We start from the raw sequence: 10,411 nt of genomic DNA, 5'->3' as shown, positions 1-10,411 counted from the left end.
GTAGGGAAAAAAAACCAAACCAAAATGCTTCTGAGACAATTAGGTTTCATCTTGGAAACCTGCTTAATTACCACAGTCCTCAGGAGGCCCAAGGTATCTGCATGGATGTTCTTTGCCTCCTGTCTCTAACAGCTGCTGTTTAACTTCTTTAAAGACATGTATATTCATCTTTCCAAACTCACTCCTCAGTAAAGGTAATTGCCACAAAATTGAAAGCTGTATTTACTGTTAAAAACACAATGCTGTTCCAAAGTTATTTCCTAAAACTTAATTTTTTAATTCTTTTCCTTTCCTCACCTTCTCAAAACTATTTAGAGTCAGAGATGTCAGATGGATCATTTGGTGAGATGAATAGCTTTGAGGATACGTTCGATGTGCCCGCGAAGTCCAGTGGAGCTCTTCTGCTGGTGCCACATGCTCTGGATGCAGTAGACAAATGTGAAATAAACACAGATAAAGCACAAGGAAAGGAGGATGTTCCTTCCGAGCAGCCTATTGGAAGAAAGGCTGGCATTTCACAGAAACTGAAAATGAGCCAGACTGAAAAAAGCCACTCTATTGAGATGAAGGATTCTTTACTCCAAAACACAGATGATGATACAGGGGGTAGTAAAGATGGCTGTTTAAGAGCACAAGAAAAGGAATTGGAGTCACTTAGGATCATGGGAGATGTGCAAGATTATAGAACGTGCAAGTCATCTGGGAATGAGAAGCCTGTGAAAGAAGATGAGCCATCTTCACCAAGCCAGTGGTCTCAGCTGAACTTATCTGACCTTGATGTAGCTCACTTGGAAATGTCTATATGTAGCTCTCCACCCTCTGACTTATGTAGACAGAAAAAATTAGGAGACAAGTCAGTACTAATGACCAAGGACAATGCTGTGGAAACAACTTTACTGAATACCTCAGGCCTGATAAAAGCACAAAACCTATTGAGTGTCAATTTGTCAGAAAAGCACTATGAAGTGAAAAATACTGAAAACAACCCAGCCTTGGAAATAACTCCAGTAAAATCTGTGTCTCTAAGCGTTCAAGATCCAAAGTTAGTCAAAGGATATGCAGCTGAGAAGGTTTCCAAAATGAGCTTCTTAAACTGTAATTCTTTTTTAATTGAAAGTACAAATGTCACAGAGTATTCTGTAGTCTACAATGGAAGCTTTTCCAAGCATTTGAAAGCAACTTCTAAATCTGTCATAACGGATGTTCTGTCTCACCCACTTGTATGTAGTGCTACTTCTCCAGATAACTGCAATGACCTACATTTAACAAATAGCAAAGATGCCCTTACAAAGTCTGACTTTAGAAGCCTGAATATGTTATCCAGCTTGAGAAAGAGATCCAAGAGATTTATTTATACAATAAATAATACTTTACTGTATCAAGAAGAAAAAATACATAAAGAAATAACTTCTGAATCTCATATTCATCCTCTTTTACCACATTCAGAATCCGATTCATGTGAATTTAAAGACTGTCATGTGGCCTGTGTTGATGAGCAAGGTATATTATTAAGCTTTTCATAATTTGTGGAGGATTCTGTATTTATTTATAAAGAACCTTTTCTGTAAATGTTTCAGATAAAATCATGTACAATCTTGTGTTTGTGATAAAGTAGCTCTGCAACTGGGAATCAAGATGTGGAATTGGTGTGTTGCACGCTAGTAGTGACAGGATATAGCAGTATTTTCAAATTGACTGATGATAACTTACTCTTTTAGAGACAGATTAGTTTCTGGAATAGAAAATTCCACCTTGAGCCATTATTCTAACTGACAAGCTTAATTATCTTTGTCAATGCTCTTTAGACATCCATAGTGTCAAGGGCCATCCTCTCTTAGAGATGATAAAGAATGGTTAAGTTGTATCGTTATTTTTTCCAAAATTAGGGTGTTTAAGACTGTACATCTCTTTCTTCCAGAAGCACAAAATTATTCTGAAAATGAAGTATATAATGAAAGCAAGCACATACTACTGTGCTTAAAAGCTGCTGTTATTGCTAGAAGAATTACTTAATATTAGGAACTGAAGTACTTTTTGAAACAAATCCTTATGTTGAGACACCATGAATGGAAGCCCATCTCTTCGAATTTCATTACAACTAAAAAAAAATTTTTTTTTAATTAATAGCATAAACTGCAGGCTACTTACTGTTTCTGGATATTAGAACATGGTTAGATTAAAAAGATCTCAAATCTTGTCAAGGTGTTCACATTTGGAAATGAGTGTTATTTATGGCACCAGTGTTAAGTATGTGTAGAAATTATCTTATGGGCCAAAATTTTACGAAAATCTGAATTTGCATTTGTTTGAATAAGAGAGAGCTACTTTATTAACCTGTTTTTTTTCTGTAATGTCTTCTCTTGTAGACTGCTTGCTTCTTTCTGAGAGAAAGCATTTGCAATCAAACGACAAGGAAAATAATTTCAGCACTCGTACTTTAAAAATAGATATAATGGATAACTCATCTGATAATTTCTTCAATGATAGGCTGAAGGAACAAGACCTCATAGTCTCGGGGGAAAATGCAAAAGAGGATCAACCTGCTACATCATTAAAATGCTTAGAAATATCTAATGCACAAAAAGAAGATGCAACAGATTCTTTAAATAGTGAAATAATTTCAAATATAAAACATTCAGCATGCCTAATGGCAAGAAAGCGTTCCCGACTGCTCCAGAAAGGCTGTTGCTTAGACAAAGGCAAGGAAAACAAGTATGAGAGTGCTGATGTGAACGATGGAGCTACTGTATCTCAGAGCCTTAAAGAACAACTTGAACGGTCCTCTCCTAGAGATAAAGAATGCTTGATTGATGTGCACCATGACACTATGTGTGTGACAGATGGCAGCTTCCATAATACTTTTAGTCAGATCAACTTTGGCATAACTGGACTCAGTAGTGATTTTTGCAATAAAATTCCAACTGATAAAAAGCATGCTACAGATCAGTGGTCACTAAACGACTGTAGCAAAGTACTTGGACCTTTGGGAGTAAACTGCTCAGAAAATGTTAATCCTGGATTAAAACAACGGGACAAAACAGATTCAGCTGCCTTTTCAGAAGATGTAGCTGATAATCAAGATCCAAAGTCTGTTGAAAACAATGAAAGCCCTCAAGCAGCTTCTTGTAATAATGCAGCTGTAGAGATTGATAAGGAATCGTTCGATTGTATAGGAGATGGTTCTCTAAATGAACTAATTTCTGAAGATGATAAACAAGTAGCAGCTATGTATTCCAGCACAAAGTCAAAGGAGAACTTAATGCATAAAGGGAAATCATCAGGAAATCTTAATGTATGCAGTTGGAATTTGGGCTTTAGTGGCTTTCACACTGCTTCCAATAAACAGATTAAATTCTCTGCAGTCGGTATAGCAAAAGGCAGAATGCTGTTCAAAGATGTTGAAAATGAATACTTTGAAGCCTCTTCCATTGAAAGAGTCAGAAACTTTTCAAATCAAGTTAAAAAGGAGAATACTTCTTTCTCGGATTCAGAAAGCAAGTTGGGCAGTAATTTATCTGAATCTTTAGATTCACAGACAAGTTTTCTTGAGCCCAGGCATACCCAGTTTGTTCCACATAAAGATGGCTTATGTAAAAGTTTTCCTAGAAGTCAACAATCCTGGCAAGAAACAAATCAAACTTTGACAGCAAGCCAAGCGGCTGAAATTGCTGAACTTTCTAGTATCCTGGAAGAAACAGGTAGTCAGTTTGAATTTACACAGTTTAGAAAGCAAAGTAACATGATACAAAGTCATGTCTTTCAACAGTTCAGAACTGTAGAAACACGTGGAGCAACAAATGCAGAAAATATTTCTGAAACAAGGAAAGATGATGATTTTTGCAGCACTTTTGAATCCGAAAATCAAGTAAAAAACGACGGGTATTGTCCTAAACAGGAAGACATAAATAAATACTCTAAAGTGGCGGAATATGGGAAAGCAAATGCTGTGGGTTCCCATAAAAATGACAAAAAGGTTACTTTTACTAACTTAGACAGAAATGGAAGTAGAATATCTGATGGGAGCTTTCCAGTGGCTGAACAGGACAGGTTTTCTAATTTTGTAGGCTTTATTTCAGCCGGAGGTAAAAAAATAAATATTTCTAAGGAGGCTTTGACCAGATCTGCAGAGCTGTTTAGGGACTTGGATGATGATAACTATTTCCTGAAATCTTCTGAAACTAGTACTGGATGTCGCAATTCAAATGGGCATGTGTCTTCTAACTGTAATTTTGTCAGATGCCTGACAAATGAAAACAAAGATAAAATGGTTTGTGTTCCAAATTTCAAAAGCACAGATGCCAGTTTCTACACAGGTTCCATTTCCCACCATGAACAGAAAACAAAGGAGGAAAATATTAGTACATCGTTCAAAGAAGATAAGGAAAAGCAAACAAAAGTATCAGTGATTGGTAATGAAAATGTTAATTTCAGTAGTACTAACACTGTCACCAACTGTCTGTCATCCATTAAAAAACATAATCAGAATCATAACACTTCCAAACAGTTTCTGAATCAAAGAGATAGCGAAGTAGAAGGTAGTTTTCAAGAAGACTCATTAGATGTAACATGTCTAGGAGATACTGTTACAACTGCAGAAGAACATAGTTTATCAGATGAAATGAAAAACCTGTCTTCTGCTCAGAAAGGAGAAGATGGGAAGGAAAATGAATGCTTGTCACAAAAATTGCAAACTCCAGCTGATGGTGATATACCTGTTCCTGATGCAGCTTTGGATCATTCTCTACACTTGCTCAATGTATGCTGTGGAGAAAGAGGTGTAAATGTTTCAGAGAACTCTGATAGACAAAAAACAAATTGTAAAAATGTGACAGGAGAAGACACCACTCATGATAAGAACCTGTTAGTGAATGAAAGCAGAATAAAAATAGGTTCTTACCATTGTCATCAAATACCTTTTGATCAAAAGGTGGATGTTGAAAAGGATGAAATGAAAGGGAATTATGTGACTGGTTTTCATACTGCTAGTGGCAAGAAAATAACAATTGCTGATGGGTATTTGGCTAAAGCTGAACAGTTTTTTGCAGAAAATGTTGATTTAGGAAAGGAACACAATGACAATTTTGAGAATCTCATAAAGAAAAGGAAACATGGTAAAAATTGTGTCAAAGACTGTGATTTATGTGTTGAAAGCGTTGAATGTCATCCAGAAAAACTTCGTTTTATTAAAAAGCTTGATCCTGAAGAACCTGGATATCAATTTAAACAGGCAGTAGAGATCAGCCCGGTTAAACGTGCTGTGATTCTTGATACTGTTAAAGTAAATACGTTTGTTAATCTAGGTGAAGATTGTGAAAGAGGTTTGGTAACTACACATACACATAAAAAAGCTGATGATAGACCTGCAAAGTCAGAATTGGAATCCCTTCCTGAACAGGAGAGCGATGCTTTAAGTAGAACTCATTTGTCTGAAGATGAACTGTTTGCAGAGAGAGATATGGGATACTCGCCAAAAAAAAAGGAAGGTTCAGAGAATGTACATGATTTTCCTGAGCATTCTGCTGCATCTTTGCATTTAATAACAGTATCAGATGACCTTGAAGATAATCCTGTGCCTGGAGAGATAAAAAATACTTTATTTGTTGAGGATAGGTGCAATAAATCTCATCAATCCCTCCTGTTAACTTCAGAAAGTAGCTGCTCCTATTTGAACTGTGACAGTAAGGCATTTGACTTAGAACAGCTAAATAAACCTTGTGCTGATACAAACTGCTTCACAGATGCCATAGTTAATACCCGCCAGAACCAGGCAGTAGTCAGTCTTCATGAAGATGAAACTAATTTAACCAGGTTAAAAGAAACAACACTTAATGCTGAAAATCAAAAGGGTCATCTGAAACAAACTGTGTTTAATACAGCAAAAGGTAAAGCAGTTCCTGTTTTAGAAAGTGCATTAGCAAGAGCCAGACAAATGTTTCAAGATGACTATAGTGAATCTGTAAAATTTGAAATTGAGACTAACTCAAGGGCTAATCAAACAGAAATTGCTGGAAATTCATTTCCCGTCATTCGTGCTGAGTGTCCTAATTCTGCTAAGTTTTTAAATGCTACAGGAAGTGAAGAAATTAATTCAGCTGCATCCCATTTTATTAAAGTAAACGCAAGTGCTAGTGAAAATGTTCACCAAGATACAAACACATCTGCAGATGCAGAATCTGTTCCAAATTCTCGGAGGCAATGCTTTGAACAGAATATGGAGGCCTTGGGGCACTTTGTTGTTCCAGATAAGCGAACAAAGCAGTCAGGTTCTTCTACAAGCAATCCTGGATTTTTCAGTACAGCAAGTGGTAAGCCTGTACAACTATCAGAAGAGTCACTCAGGAAAGCTAGACAGCTCTTTTGTGAAATGGAAGGTGAGCATTCATCACATTTACAAGAAGCATGTTTAGGCGAGAAAGATGTTGAAAAGTCTGAAATGCAGACGACTACTACTACTGAAGTAGTTCCTAGGAAAATGCGGATAGTGTTACCAAAAAGTAAAGAAAATGCCAGCACTGGATTAATTTCAGATCCTGCTTTTGGGTTCAGCACTGCAAGTGGAAAGCAGGTAACAGTCTCTAAAAATGCCTATCAAAAAGCAAAGGAAATTTTAAATGAATCTGATGACTTTCTGAGAGGTGGGCTTTGCGTTACAGATCAGCGCAGTTCAGTTGAAGAGAGCGGTCAACATGTAAAATCTTTAGCTGATAAAGTGATCTCAGGATGCAAAATTGAAAAAAGCTGCAGTGAAGACTTTGACTTAAAAAGGATTTACCCTGAGGAACTTCCAAGCACTCACCATGACAAAATGCCTGAGTGCGTATCACATAATAAGAAAAACAAGCAGTTAACATCATTTAAAAATAGCTCTAAGCAAGAAGAGACTAGGTCTTTCAGAAAAGGGCAGCTGAATCTGGGAGTGAAGGCAGAGCCTGAAGCAATTTCATGCAGTGCTAAAGCAGAAGTGAATATTAGTATTCATCAAACTCCAAAAAATTACTTGGAAGTGGAGGCTGTAGAAAGCACAAGAGCTTTTATGGAAGACGATCTTTCTGATTCTGGAGTACAGATTAATGCTGCACAGTCCTTCAGTGGCAGACTGGATAAAAGCTTTCAAAATAAGACCTGTGGGAAGAGGCACATTGAAGAGGAAAACTCACTGGGTAGGTCTTTGTCTCGTATATGTTCAATTCCATATTTCTGCACGGTGGGTTCTTTAAGGTTATTTTTGATGTCTCACTGATTTTTAGGTCATACAGAAGTTGAAGTTCTTTCCCTAGGTGTCAATGACAAAAATTCTTGCTGCAGGCAATAGATTAAGGCTCTTTCCAGCCTTAAATGCACAGTCCAAGCTAAATTTGTGATTAGTCTCTTTTATCATGAAGTTATGGAAGAAAGCTACTGCTCCTTTTCTCTCTGAGCGGACTTCCTTTTTTTTTATTATTCTTTGCACAAATCTAGTGATTTTTAATTGAAAAATGAGTAGTAATATTTCCATTTTTCATCATCTTGTGCCTTGTAGGTGAGGACAAGATTTCATTTCTATTGAGATTGCTAGTCTGATATGAAAAATAGTTATTGGTCTAAAAGTGCAGTTTCTTGCCATCTGAAACTGATCTGTCTCAGGGCTGAAGTGTTGGTACTTAATGCTTGGACGGTCACCCAGACCTGTTCAGGGACCTGGGCTAGCTGAAAACTGTTCATGGAAGGGTAGATTGCAACAGTCGCTGCCTGGCTGCACAAGTTCAGGCACAAAGTTCAGGCAGGCTACTGTGGGTAGGCATGAAAAAGCAGATGGGACTCTGTCCGTCCAACTTGAAACAGCTGTGTCACAGCTGAACCATATCCTTAGTCACAGCCTCTATAAAAGATGTGTACACGCTTTCTCAGAACTTTGGAGGGACTCTGATTACTGACAATACAAAAAAAGACACAGGTGAGCTGTGCTGGTGAAGTCCACTGCGGTGCCCTTTCTGAGGCAGACTGTCTTAAGGCTCACAGATTTTGTTTTGGGCAGAACAGACCTACTGATGGCGAAAGATTCTGCAACAGACTTCATTATGTGGTGTCTTGAAATCATTCTTGGTAACACAATATACAGTCATTCTGCACAGAGAAAACTTTTGTAAATTATGGTGAAGTAGCTCTATGTTCAGAAAGGCTGTGTAAGACAAATGTGCGATCTGAAAACTTGCTGCTTCTGCTTGCTCTGACTTCTTGAATGTTTTATTTAGAAATTATAATCGAGTTATACAGTATTGATAAGAAACTGAACTTAAAAGGAACATCGCTTTTAAAAATCTGGTTTTATCCTAGGAGAACCTCCAATTAAAAGGCAGCTACTGCTTGAATTTAACAGAACAAAGAATCCCCCCAGATCTTTGAAGGCTTCGAAAAGCACCCCTGATGGTAATTTATGTCTTGTGTTCTACGCAGAAATCTGATGTCAGTTGTTATCTTTAGAGTTCTTTAATTTCCAATAAGCTAACATATAATAAGGTTGCCTAACTGATTCTTTTATCAATATAGCCATGGAAATTCAGGGAAGCTGCTCTGGTAATGTCTCTGCTGACTTGAAATCGCATGACTAATGGTATACCTTGTTGTGTACGATCTAAATAGGTTACAATGTACTACTTCTGCAAGAACTCTGTATTAATTGCCAGCTCGGTAGAATTTATCCGGTTACTCACAGTCCTAAGTCTCACAAATTCTACTCTCAGTAGGAAGAATGTATTTTATTGATCTGTAATTTCTCAACTTGTTCTGAGCACTGCATGCTCTCATCTAGATCTCAGCAGCAGGATTCATCAAATATACTGGTTTAACCAGTATATTGATTCCTGAATGCTGTCTTAAATCTGTTCTAAGCATAAAACTTCAATTGAATTTGTAAGTTGCTGCCAGAGAATAATTTTATAACCTTAATATGTAAATATTATCCTACCCTACAGGAGAATCTGAATTCCACTCTTTGGTGGAACAACTGAAAATGGTTCTTATCTCCAGGACCTCTTGCCTCTGACTTCTAGAACATGTGGCACCTTGTATAGATGGCTTCTCCTATTATACATCCTTCTTTGCTCCCTAAGGGCATAGCACAAATGAGTTTTTCAATTCCAGGCAGAGACGATTTAGTAATGTGCCCTTTTCTGTTGTATCTTGAAAACAGAAAAGCTTGCTAAAAGTGTTCTAAAGTGAATGGCAAGCCTATCTGGAATTAAATATATGATAAATATTTCCTTTTCAGGGGCCTAAAAACATCTTGCAGACTCACAGACAGGAACTTCTGAGAGTTCAGCATTGTGGTCACTTATCCTTTAGTCTGCAACTAGTGTGCAGATCTTTTATACAAAGAATCTTATTGTAGGCAGGGGTAGAGAACGAAGCCATTTAAATCCATTCTGGAAAATTTTCTATAAAACGATATGGAAAAAAACGTGCTGTAAATATCTATCCATGTAATGTACCGTTTTAAGCTTTTTTTCTAATTATCTTACAGGGATTTTCAAAGATAGAAGAAAATTTATGTACCATGTTCCTTTAAAACCCATAACTTGTCAACCTTTTGGGTAAGAAATTTAAATATATTTTAGAGTTGTTCTAAGGCGATTTCTTAAAACCTTCAAACCCTTGTAACTTTTAAGAAACATGTGGTAATAATTTGCTACCCAACTTTGTAATAAAGACTAATAATTTTACTTAAAAAAATAAGCATATCAAATTACCACATAATACACATTGCTGCAGTAGACCAGTGAGATACTAAACAAATTTACAATTGTATTTTTCTTATCTCAATAGATAGAAATTAAGTATTCAATTATTAAATTTTTAAAATGTCAGAGACTGCTGTTGTGTCTTTTTATTGATATGTAGTGTTGGAAGTTGTATTACTAAATTAAGAATATAAAAATCTTGACAAACATTTGTCAGGAAGCTGAAACCTGTATGTTTAAATGTTTTCATCTCTGTAGGGCTACTAAAGAACAACAAGAGGTCAAGAATCCTACTCTTACTCTACCAGATCAAGACTTGAAAGGATTCAAATCTAAACCTGCCATTTTTCAGCACTGTGCACTAAGGCAGTCTTCAAATGGTACTTCAGGGGCTTCTACTCCATGTAAGGCCTCAGCAAAAGAGTGTGAAGAAACAAGAAGTTTGTGCAAGTCTGGCAAAACTGCTAACGCTTTTATTCCACCCTTCAAAACCAAGCTGACATTTTCTACAGGTGAACAAGGCAGCAGCAAAAGATGTGACTCACCAATCAGCAAAAATGGGACTGAAGAGACAGAATTAAATCAGACCGCAACTGAACAAAATATTGCTGAACCTCAGGATCACCAGTCCTTCATCCAACATGCAGCAGACACTGACCTAGAAAATGGCAATTTAGGTATTTTCAGATCTTGAT

General features: G+C 36.8%; 1 protein-coding gene across 1 annotated transcript in view; it reads left to right on the top strand.

The window, feature by feature from the left end:
* The window catches only part of BRCA2 (breast cancer 2, early onset), a 36,052-nt gene that overhangs the window by 9,087 nt on the left and 16,554 nt on the right, over positions 1–10,411 (top strand). Inside the window, exons 9-13 of the mRNA XM_010144608.1 lie at positions 316–1,500; positions 2,367–7,160; positions 8,314–8,406; positions 9,500–9,569; positions 9,975–10,393. Of these exons, the coding sequence (XP_010142910.1) occupies positions 316–1,500; positions 2,367–7,160; positions 8,314–8,406; positions 9,500–9,569; positions 9,975–10,393 (6,561 nt within the window). The remainder of the gene's footprint in view (positions 1–315; positions 1,501–2,366; positions 7,161–8,313; positions 8,407–9,499; positions 9,570–9,974; positions 10,394–10,411) is intronic.

This window comes from Buceros rhinoceros, unplaced genomic scaffold, assembly GCF_000710305.1.
Source record: "Buceros rhinoceros silvestris isolate BGI_N320 unplaced genomic scaffold, ASM71030v1 scaffold18181, whole genome shotgun sequence".
Classification (NCBI taxonomy): Eukaryota; Metazoa; Chordata; class Aves; order Bucerotiformes; family Bucerotidae; genus Buceros; species Buceros rhinoceros.
Note: the sequence above shows the minus strand (reverse complement) of the source record. Positions and strands in the feature narration are given on the sequence as shown.